At 31.7% G+C, this 12,865-nt stretch overlaps 1 protein-coding gene across 1 annotated transcript; it reads left to right on the forward strand.

Annotated features, from left to right (window-relative positions):
* Positions 1-2,157: 2,157 nt before the first annotated feature.
* On the forward strand, positions 2,158-12,623 carry LOC134723559 (uncharacterized). Its single transcript, XM_063587140.1, has 2 exons — positions 2,158-2,224; positions 10,085-12,623. The coding sequence occupies exon 2, from the start codon at positions 10,085-10,087 to the stop codon at positions 12,014-12,016; it is 1,932 nt and encodes a 643-aa protein (XP_063443210.1). The 5' UTR covers positions 2,158-2,224; the 3' UTR covers positions 12,017-12,623.
* The last annotated feature ends 242 nt before the right edge of the window (positions 12,624-12,865 follow it).

The following is a 12,865-nucleotide window of genomic DNA, read 5'->3' on the forward strand; positions in this document are numbered from 1 at the left end:
TTTGAAAGAAAAAAAAATGATCTGTTCGTCATTATAGCATTCGAAGTCCATTATTTAAAATCATGACTGTCTTGTTCTTTTTTTTTCATTTTTTTGCCTAGGAAATGCGATTTAAAATAATAATTTATAAAACAGTGTATAACTGAGATAGTGTCGAAGTTTTATGAATATCCAAGAAAAGATGGACAGTCAAACTCATCAATTGAAAATAAACTGACAACGCCATGGCTAAAAATGAAAAAGACAAACAGACGAACAATAGTACACATGACACATCATACAACACTTAAGAATAAGCAACAGGATGATTTGAAAAATAAAAACAGAAATAATCAAAAGTTGATATGTTGAATTTTGATAACAAAAGGAAATACTAGTTTTTACATATTTCTCTGATAAACCTAAGACATGCGAAATGTATACGTAGCTTATGATAAATAACGCTTTCTACCTCTGTTCATCCTGTAGAAGAGAAACAAAGATACAAAAATGATGTGCTATATTTTGCTTGTTTTTTTTAATCAAAAAACGGCCTCTTTTGTGAATCAGTTTGTGTAGTTCTTCTATTTTTACATTTACTAGTAAATGTTAATATAGTAACTTGGCTTCTATGGTTGTTTGGTTTTATGAATGTAATGGATTTGCATTGGGTAATTTCTTTAATCCTGCTTTGATTTGTTTTGAAATAGCTGTACCTGTACAAGTCAGGAATAAGACAGTTATTGTTCATTCGTTTGATGTGTTTGTGTTGTTGATTTTTACAATTTGATGAAAGAATTTCCGTTTTGAATTTTCCGCGGAGGTAAGAACGTTGAGATCTTGACTTTTTTTCTTTGATATTTTATGCAAAACATTGTGTAGCATATGGTTATGAAACATAATAGTATCTTAAATATAGAACTATTTCCTTTTAATTGATTCTTAGATATAAAATATATGTCAAAGGACTCTTGTAATTTTGTGAAAATCTTACTTGCAGTGTTGTATAAAAAATATATTTCTAGGGGATGGGTGTCTAAAGAAGCCAAAATTGTATTTGCACAAGATTTTCAACTTTAGGTTTTGTTTTGTTCATTGGTCATTGAACAAGTATATATATATATATATATATAATAATATATATATATATATATAATTAATTCATAATGGCAAGCCTTGTACGCAGAATTAAAGACTACAAATAAATTATACCATCAGTATGATCGGAACATATTTCAAGTCTGATGTACTTATAAAAAAGAGGATATGGTATGATTGCCAATGAGACAGCTATTCACAAAAAACTAAAATGAAACAGACATTAACAACTATAGGTCACCGTACGGCCTTCAACATTGAGCAACGCCCATACCGCATAGTCAGCTTCAAAAGGCCCCGATTAGACAATGTAAAACAATTCAAACGAGAAAACTAACGGCCCTATTTATGTCGAAAACAAATATGTAACACATGAACAAACGACAACCACTGAATTACAGGCTACTGACTTGGGACAGGTACATACATAAATAATTTGGCGGGTAAAACATGTTAGCGGGATCCAAACCCTCCCCTAATCTGGGACAGTGTTATAACAGTACAACATAAGAAAAAAACTATAAAAATCAGTTCAAAAAGGCTTAACTCATCAGATGGACAAAAATATAAGTGGACGTGTTCTGTCACTTATTTTGAATAAAAACACAGTAAAATTTAAATCTACATCACGTAAAAAAATTTTTTTTTTCATTCTAATAAATTTTGTAGATGATTTTAAAGTATGGACCAGCCCATCCCTCTAATAAAAAGAGGTATTTGTAAGAAAACATAATCTAAATGCAGTATATTTACATACTGGTTCAAACGTATGTATATGAGAAAATATTGAAATTTGATGACTAATAATGGTTTAAAGAATGACAACATGGTTCAATTGAATACAATCAGAATATTTGTTTACATTAAAGTTAAAACAAAAGGTATGGGAAGATGTGGTATGAGAGCAAAAAGTAAAATAACAAAAATACTACACTTAAATGCGTTTGAAATGGTCGATTAAATTTCTTATATTGAGATATATCTCTTCTGTCAGTTTTTTGTTGTTGATTATTTTATCTATTTAATGCACTTCAGGTGGGAGGATCTTACATGGATTACGTAATAAAAACCAAATCGAAAGTAGAATAAGACTTTCTTCAAAACAGGATCGGGGTTTTATACAGATTAGATAGTTAATGGTGAAAAGGTAAGACATACACAAACAGTATTTTGAAAGAGCATTCTTTTCAAATTTTAGATTGACTTTTTGTCATGTAAATACAAATACACACACCAGTCACTTAAAACTATACTACATTATGTTATGTTTAAGATACACCCAAACGCCATCACATTTTATTTTATACGATATATTGATTGTAAATTGCTATCAAGATAAAAAAGATAAGTTATAAAAAAGAAAGCACCCCAAATGACAAAATAAATCCAATGCAATATATTACGTCAAGATCATTTATTAACAACAGATTTTAGACATCAACGCTAAAAAAGAACAATGAATTTTATACAAGTCACTGATGAAATAATACAAAACCTGTAATGGTCGAATTCTTATTATTTATGTATTATTGATGTATTTAACATTTTCAATAATTATCAGAATGAGAATGATAGAAAGAACAATGTAGTCATATATGTTTCTAAAGACAAAAACAAGAGATGTTTGTACTCTGATTGACGAGAGTAACATTTTTTTTGTCTTTGAACCACCTGTAATGTACAGATCTGATAGTGTTGACTGATTAGACATATGTGAAATATGTTTGAATCAAAACCAGCTTATATCATCATGTCCAATCCTTTTTTTAATTGTAACTTCCTTTAACATGTTCAAACAGCTGGAATTATTCCATGCACAATCGTGAAGAAGTCCATCATCAATTTATATAAAAGACAGATTTTACAACGATGAAAACAGTCAAGATGTCGGAGACACAATACGTTAATTACAAACCCATCACTGACGTATAGACATATATCATGACAACCGATATAAACGATTCAAAATATTGACCATCCCAAATCTGACCACACGTGACGAAGAATCTTTACATCCCTTATAGACAAACTAGCGCCTTACTTTAGCAATTATTTACTGTCGGTCATAAGAACAACAACTTGACCATATTTTTGTACCAATTTCACCACCGAAACTTAAATGCGGAGAGTGGTGATTTGTATTTCGGAGTTTAGTATGACGTCCATTATCACTGAACTAGTATATATTTTTATTGAGAGGTCAACTGTAGCACGACTCCGGTTGCGGAATTATCTCGCCGTGTTGAAAACCTATACTTGACACTATCGGCTTTTTTCTTCTCTTTGGTCAATATGTTGTCTCTTTGACATATTCCCTGTTTCCATTCTCAATCTTACTTTTTTTCTGCATGTTTTTGGGGTTGAAATGTATTTCGAGATACTGCTTATTGAAATTTTAAATGAATTGTCTTTTTTGTAATAATACAATGAAAGATTTTATCTGATATATTTCCAGCAGTCAATTTTGTCTTTAAAAGATAAAAGTCCACGTATAAATGCGATAAAAAAACCTAACAACATTAAAATGGTTCTGATATAATTAGTTAGATATCAGATTGATTTGAAATTTGAACTTCTTTCAAGTTAAAAGTAAATATTATCATTGTCAATCATATTTTACTTCGCTGAAGTGTTTAAACATGAATAGTGATTTGCTAATAGAGTATATACATTATTGAAATGATGGTTAATGAAAAATTATAGCATTTGAAAAGTTAGGACGGGGTCTTCTCGCGAACTGATAATTAAACATGATCAATGATGGATAGCAAATTACAATTAATGGATTCAGATTATAAAAACAATTCTTCATCTTACGTAAAACAAATCTTCATCTTACGTAAAACAATAGTGTATAACTTTGGAAGATCTATTTAACATGTAGAACAATGTAACTAATATCAAACATTACTGTTTCAAAACTTATGTGTACCGTATCGCATAAACATGAAAACATACATGTAGTTTATCTTTTTTTATTGATATAAACCAAGACAGGTTTCTACACACAACTTTTTGTAATTTTGGACCCTCAATGCTCTTCAACTTTGTACTTGTTTGGCTTTATAAATATTTTGATATGAGCGTCACTGATGAGTTTTATGTAGACAAAACGCGCGTCTGGCGTACTTAATTATAATCCTGGTACATTTGATAACTATTTATATCGGGTATTATGTAGGTGTAAGTTCTGTACAAGAATATTAGGCGATCAAATAAGCTCTATAGCAAATAAAGGCAACTGTTCGAAATTCATAGAGGAAAAACAAATCCGAGTTACTAACTAAAACTTAGGGAAAATCATCAAATATAAGAGAACTTCGACGCAACAGAAACATAACATTAACATGTACAACACAAAAAACGAACCATAGCTGACTATGCGGTATGGGATTTGCTCATTGTTGGATGCCATACGGTGACCTATAGTTGTCAATGTTTGTGTCATTTCGGTCTTCTGTGGATAGTTGTTTCATTTGCAATCATACCACATCTTCTTTTTTTTTATATAATATCAAATGACCATTTTCCTGACTTGGTACAAGGCATTTAATTAAGAAAATGGTAGGTTGAACCTGGTGTTGTGGCATGCCCAACCTCCCACTTTATTGGCAATGTTAATTATAACATTAGTGATTTTCAAATTGCTGATGTTGGTTAAGAATTTTCTCTTGTTATCTATCTTGACAAAAACACATACAAAACTGTCATTTCAAGTCAACTAGTATCTTTCGAAAGGAGTAGGTATGGTAAGGACCGATTTTGGCCTCTAATTTCAGGTTCATTTGGCGAAAGATTTTTACCACTTTTTAGACTCTTAAGTGTCTATTTCATTTGAAACAACTAGTTTATGTGAACGATTTTAACTGATTTAATCATAAAACACGATCTGATTTAAGCTAAAATAGGACAAACCTACCAAATATGCCGAAAAACGTCACTTTTTAGATGTTTTTTTGTCAAAAATGAAAGTGGCCGCATCGGTGTTCATCCTGAACCTTTATATATGTTATGTATTATCATAAAATACAACTTACATTTCAATATTAAGGATGAATACGCATGCGGCCAATTTCGTTTTACACGAAAACCGTAAAAAATATAACTAAAATACTACAAGTGTGAAGATTTGAGTAATTTAACATGAGTTAATGGTGCTAGTGCCCAGTATATGTGCATTATATTGTCAAAAACAACCCATATTTATCCGATAAATAACTGAAAGTTTACAATTTAACGATTTTGTAAAACAGCTATATTTTAGGGCCAAAAAGGGGTCTTACTGGATCTACTCCTTTGCATGACATCACAATTGACTTTCGACAAAAGGGTAAATGTAAGCACAGCATCAATATACTATCTCATTTTTCAGAAGAAGAAGACATTGGGTCCCGGTATCATATTTTCTTTATTATGTTTTATGTTTGAATAAAAAATAGTATCAAGTCTTTATATCATATCTTTATTTCATTATCGTAGATATAAATTGTATGCTGTTCTATTTTAATTTAAATGTCGTCGGTTGATAATAATTTTTAAGTCTATTTAATTAGTTATGTAATATAATCTCAATGGTTGTACTGGTAAATGTAAATATAGAATGAATAAGATTACATCTGAAATATTTGACAGTTTAAGAACTTCAGTGTTGTTACAGAAATAGAATGGTATTCGGAGTAAAGCATCAAACTTGTTATTAGGATTTTGTTAATCTTTCAGATTTTGAATTTAGATGAATATTTGTTTATGTTCACCGTCATTGAGTCAGTGTTTTGAAATATAATGAATAGGAAAGAAACACACATATTCAAGTCTGATCAGGACTTGTTTCTTTTTTTAAACCAACATCATAAACTTTAAGATTTTTATATGATAATATAATTCAGGTGTTAGCCATTGTTAAGGTTTATCTCTCTCAAATAAGTGGATAAATGATCAAAAACATTTTTTCTTTTTTGAAAGAAAAAAAAATGATCTGTTCGTCATTATAGCATTCGAAGTCCATTATTTAAAATCATGACTGTCTTGTTGTTTTTTTTCATTTTTTTGCCTAGGAAATGCGATTTAACATAATAATTTATAAAAACAGTGTATAACTGAGATAGTGTCGAAGTTTTATGAGTATCCAAGAAAAGATGGACGAAAGATAACAGAGGGACAGTCAAACTGATAAACTGAAAATAAACTGACAACGTCATGATGGCTAAAAATGAAAAGACAAACAGACAAACAATAGTACATATGACACAACATACAACACTAAAGAATAAGCAACACAATGATTTGAAAAAAAAAAAACAAGAAATAATTAAAAGTTGATATGCTGAATTTTAATCACAAAAGGAAATTTTAGTTTTTACATATATCTCCAAAAAACCTAAGACATGCGAAATGTATACGTAGCTTATGATGAATAACGCTTTCTACCTCTATTCATCCTGTAGAAGAAAAACAAAGATACAAAATGATGTGCTATATTTTGCTTGTTTTGTTTTTTCATCAAAAAGCGGCATATGTTGTGAATCAGTTGGTGTACTTCTTCTATTTGTACATCTTCTAGTAAATGTTTATATAGTAACTTGGCTTCTAGGGTTGTTTGGTTTTATGAATGTAAAGAATTTGCATTGGGTATTTTCTTCACCCTGCTTTGATTTGTTTTTGTTTTGAAATAGCTGTACCTGTACAAGTCAGGAATAAGACAGTTGTTGTTCATTCGTTTGATGTGTTTGTTTTGTTGATTTAAAAAATTGATTAGGGAATTCTGTTTTGAATTTTCCTCGGAGTTAAGAACGTTGTGATTTTTACTCTATTTTTTTAATATTCTATGCAAAACATTGTGTAACATATGGTTATGAAACAGAATAGTATTTTAAATATAGAACTATTTCCTTTTAATTGATTCTTAGATATAAAAGATATGTCAAAGGACTCTTGTGTAATTTTGTGAAAATCTTACTTGCAGTGTTGTATAAAAAAATATATTTCTAGGGGATGGGTGTCTAAACATGCTAAAGAAGGCCAAAATTGTATTTGCAACACAAGATCTTCAACTTTAGGTTTTGTTTTGTTCAATGGTTATTGAACAATTATATATATTTATATAATTCATAATGGCATCCTGGTACACAGAATTGAAGATTACAAATAAATTATACGATCATTATGGTCGGAACATATTTGAAAGTCTGATGTACTTATAAAAAAGAAGATATAGTATGATTGCCAATGAGACAGCTATCCACAAAAGACCAAAATGAAACAGACATTAACATCTATAGATCACCGTACGGCCTTCAACAATGAGCAACGCCCATACCGCATAGTCAGCTTTAAAAGGCCCCGATTAGACAATGTTAAACAATTCAGACGAGAAAACTAACGGCCTTATTTATGTCGAAAACAAATATGTAACACATAAACAAACGACAACCACTGAATTACAGGCTCCTGACTTGGGACAGGTACATACATAAATAATGTGGCGGGTTAAACATGTTAGCGGGATCTCAACCCTCCCCTAATCTGGGACAGTGTTATAACAGTACAACATAAGAACGAACTATAAAAATCAGTTGAAAAAGGCTTAACTCATCAGATGTACAAAAATATAAGTGGACGTGTTCTGTCAATTATTTTGAATAAAAACACAGTAAAATTTAAATATACATCACGTACAAGATATTTTTTTTCCATTCTAATAAATTTTGTAGAGGATTATAAAGTATGGACCAGCCCATCCCTCTAATAAAAAGAGGTGTTTGTAAGAAAACACAATCTAAATGCAGTATATTCACATACTGGTCCAAACGTATGTTTATGGGGAAATATTGACATTTGATGACAATAGATTGACAACATGGTTCAATTGAATACAATCAGAATGTTTGTTTACATTAAAGTTAAGGTTCATCATAAGGAATTGAAAAATATGGCCGAGTACAGACAAACTGGTACATCCAGGAAAGTTTTAAGGCATGGCAGGAACTAGATATATAAAAGTTATATGAAGTCTACGTTTCAGAAAATTAGAAACTTACCTTCATTTTGATGTGCATTTTTTTCTAGTCTGCAGAAAATAGAAAAATAAACAAACATCCGAATTTCATTTGATACGGTCCACTCAGTTACACAGTTTAAACCTGTTAAATCACCTATTGTTTACAGGTGTATATTGTCCATCTATTGTCCATTTAAATCAATACTACTCACAACATTGATTATATGAGGGGAGCTTCTCAATCGTTTTCACTATTTAGTTAATTTTTGCACCTTCTGCAGGAACGAAAAAAAATGGATAGCAAAATCTAGAAAAGTTTATAATTTTCTGAAACATAAAATGCATTTAAAATTTATATATCTAGTTCCTGCCATCCCTTAAAAATGTTGCAGGTGTATAGGTTAGTCTGTACTCAGAGTAAAATTTGGGATGTAAATACGGCCATTTTAGCCAAAAGGTTATGATGAACCTTAAAACAAAAGGTATAGGAAATTGTGGTATGAGTGCAAATGAGTCAACTCTCCGTCCAAATAAACATTTATAATAGTAAACCATTGTAGGTCAAGGTACGGCCTTAAACACGGAGCCTTGGCTCACACCGAACAATAAGCTATAAAGGGCCCCAAAATTTAGTTTTGATAAAAATTATTTTTCTGGATATTACTAGCGCGAAAATAGCTTTTTTTAAATGAATTAAAGCAGGACAAAAATTTGTTAAAACAAATATTAACTGGGCAAAACGATTTTTTTAAAAATGTATTGCTGTACACCGGCCCCACCCCCAAATAAATAGTGTACAGTCACAAAGTACTTTTTAGTAACCTGTGTTAGTAATTTGACAGCATGAATAACTTAAAGTATTCAAATTTTGAAATGGACAATTTCCGAAAATTATTCTAAATAAGTTATTCCTTATATTAAGTATAACTTAAAGGCTCATATGTTGAAATACACTTGTCCAACCTCCATGAGAAATATGTGTATGTCTTCGTAGGTAAAACCCTAAACAACATCGTGTTTTGTGTGTAAATCACATAACATAAACTCCTTGGAAACTCCAAATACCTCCAATGACATTTACTAAAGAGGAAATTCAGAATAAGCATAAGTCTGAACTATGTTTGTTTAGAGTTTCATCCACATATGGAGAACTGGATCTTCGATCAACGTATTTGATACCGAAACTACATACGATTCATTACAAACAACGGTATATATTGTTTTGAAGTCTTCTAAGTGCTCCACGAAACGTCTGCCAAACAAGTTATTAATATCATTGGTATCATCAATGAAAGCCGAGCTTCAAAGTTATTGTGATCTGTCTATATAAAAGAGGTGGAGTGAATCAGATGTAAATACTAACAAACCCCCCAAAAAACAACTTTTAGATTACATACAAAGGCGCACCGGAAGCACATTCAAACTCATAGATCGAAAACAAACTGTTAACGCGATGGCGTTAGAAGAAAAATACTAATAGTCAATCAAGAGCACACAAGACACAACATAAAAAACTAAATACAAAGCCACACGAATCCCAACCAAAAACTGGGGATGGTATTAGGGCCAGCGGAAGGATAATCAGATTCTGCTCTACTTGTGACACCCATCGTGTTGCTCGTGTTAGTAAAAACCGTTAACAAGTCTAATACGGTAGATCGAATTAGAAAGGGTACGGGATTGTAGCTACGTTAATATGAACATATACGTTGTCATCTTTGAAACTGATATTCTATAACGGTAAACCAATTTGTGATGACGTCAATAAAATTCTCGAAGGTATGATTTACTTGGTCATTAGGTTGTATTTTGAGGAATTTTGTTTGTCTGTGTGTCTCTTCTTTTTGTAGCCATAATGTTGTCAGTTTATTTTCGTCTTAGTGGTTTGAACGTAACTCTTGTCTCTTTTTACCATGTGAATCTAGTGTCGATGTCTTCCTCTTTGCTATATATACATTGATGTATACCTTTTGATTCAGGGATAACCACTTTTTTTATTGTATGTTTCAGATGGGAAACGAAACATCCAAAGAATCAAGAGAATTTGAATCCATTCCAGATTTATACAAATTTCTCCTAAAAGATACTTTCAACATTAACTGTGAATTAAGTGAGGAGTTTTTAGGGCGATATAATGTGGGTGTGCTCATGTCTATACATTCATTAGCTACTTCATTATATGAGCGAAATTTTAGTGTATCAGAAATTCAGCAAATGAATACAAGTTTTGAAAAAATTGTGATGCTCCATAGGAGGCGGGTATTTCAGTTTACTCATTCAAAATGCAATGGACGCTACCAGAAATTTCCAGAAGATAAAATAAAAAAAGCAGAAATAAAACACCACAAAATGCACAAGATTCCAGCCGATATATCAGAATTTGCAAGCGATTTTGGAACAGAAGGACGCAAATTTAATGTTTTTCTATATGGTAAAATGGATCACATAGAAAATAAAATAAAAACCCAAATTGAAAATGCGGTGACAAATCTACTTCCTGAAGTGATTTATAAAAGGAAAATTTGTAGTGAAACTTTTTGTATTGATGGTGGAAAAGGGAAGATTATGCGATACAAAGTATGTCCCGTGGAAGCAGATTTTTACCCAGGAAATCCTTATACAGTTAAACCTGTCAAACAAGATTCGCTGCAATTTAAGGAATCACGATATTATGTTTGGATAGAAAAAGGAAAGATTAATTTGAGCAAAACAGCTTCAAAAGAAATGAAAAATGTACATACTTTCGTTGTCCCTACCCTGGAACTAAATGGAAGCGTGCTAGTAGAACTTGAAGGTACCATTGAGTTTTCATGTACCAAGGAAGCAAAGGTGTCAACGGAGGAGGACGGTAGAGGATCACAAATTTTCTTTTGGCCCTTAAATAAGATCATACAATCGAAAGAAAGCAAGATATTTAAGACCAGCGTTAAAGTTGAAATTGAAATGTCCACAGTTTTGTTAGAGCCTAAACCAAATAAAACAATTTCGATGACTAAAAAAGACGTTGAAAGTTTCAACAAACTGATTCAAGAAGTACAATCTCTGCAGGTTGGTCAATCAATGTTCACAAATGATGAGGACGAATATGAATATTCCAGGTCTTCTACTTTCAACAACAACTCGACAGCTACAGACCAAAATAACGAGAATGACAATTTCAGACATAATGATAGCACAGATCAAAACGATTCAGATTTAAACCAACACGTACAGTCAGATATTTCGGAAGACCTTCCTCCAATAGGTAAGGAGTTCTTACTCAAATTTAACTCCAAAGTGGTCACAAGCGTTGCCACTAAAGTATGGGATGATGTTGGTGAAATAATTGCTGTTTCCGCATCACAATCAGTCGGTAGAATTTTACAACGCGTGGTTATTCCATTAGGTATTGCTTGGTGGTCTTTAAATATTTGGCACTTCGTGAAAGACTACCGCGAAAACAAAATAACTCTACGAGAGTTAATCAGAAGAATTGGCAGATACGCAATTACAGACATTGGTGCAGCTGGATTGGCATGTCTTATTTCAACACTGGTAGCGGGTCCTGCAGGATTTGCGGTCGGCATTGGATTGGCAGTTCTTTTGTCACCTTTAGACTACTTTTTAGGGGACAGAATTTCAAAATTCCTGTTGCATAGAACTCCAGAAGAGGAGGAGGCAAGGCGCTTAGAGCAACTCAGAAAGAAAAAGCAAGGTCTCTTATTAAAAGCATACAAAATACTTCAGATTGAAGAACATGCTTCAAATTGGGAAGTAGATAGAGCATACCGGGATGCTGCAAGAATTTATCACCCACGCGATAGAGCTCAAGATATAGGCAACAAATTTGATGTCATCAATAAGGCTTATACTCTGATCAAGCAAGAAAGATCACAGGATAATGAGAAATATGGAGTGAATAACAACACAATGACACGAATTCACGCTATCACAGAAGGATAAATATTGAGAGGATGAAATTAATCGATGTACACTTTTTCCTGCATGCTTGATCTATTTTATCAAGCGTCATGGTGTAACGTTTTATTTGATGGTTGTAATTGCAAGAAAATAATATTCGATAGCGTGTATATTTTGTAATTATACAGAAAGAATTTCTTCCAGTAGCTATTTTTTTTATAATCTAAAATGATTGACGAGCTACTTTTGACTTGGTTCGAATACAATCGGGGCAGTAGCGATTATAAACTTCTTTTGTTATACTTTCAAAATCCTGCATGACTTAGCACCCGTCTATCTTGAGGAACTCATTAGCGTCTATAAACCTGCAAGATCTCTTAGATCGAAAATACAATGCAGCTGATACGACCTCGTGTACGCACCAAAATCTATGGAGAAAGATGTTTCGACAAAGCTACTGTGAGCCTGTGGAACAATCGTCCTAGCCATCTTAGACATGTACACTCAATCAAACTTTTTAAGAATATTTGAAAACCCATTATTTTAGACTCGTTTTCAGTGATTTCATTTAACTTTTTATACTGACAATGACTTTCTATCTTTGTGCTTATAGTTGTGATGTAACATGCCTTTTAATTATGATAATGTATTGTTTTAAAAAAAAATTAAACTTTAATTTCATTCTTATTGTATTGATTGTTTTAATGTTTAACATTTCTTTTAATTGCATTGATTGTTTTATGTTAAGCGCTTAGAGTAATTTTAATTAGATAATGCGCTATATAAATATTGTAAATGATAATAATAAAATACAAACGATAGTTAAAATGAAAAGAGAAATTTCATATATGACGCACGAGCTATTTACTTGCGAAAATAGGCGTATCCTTA

Source organism: Mytilus trossulus, chromosome 6 (assembly GCF_036588685.1).
Source record: "Mytilus trossulus isolate FHL-02 chromosome 6, PNRI_Mtr1.1.1.hap1, whole genome shotgun sequence".
NCBI lineage: Eukaryota > Metazoa > Mollusca > Bivalvia > Mytilida > Mytilidae > Mytilus > Mytilus trossulus.

Coding starts and splice junctions, on each gene's coding strand:
- LOC134723559 (XM_063587140.1), top strand. CDS start 10,085: ATGGGAAACGAAACATCCAAAGAATCAAGAGAATTTGAATCCATTCCA.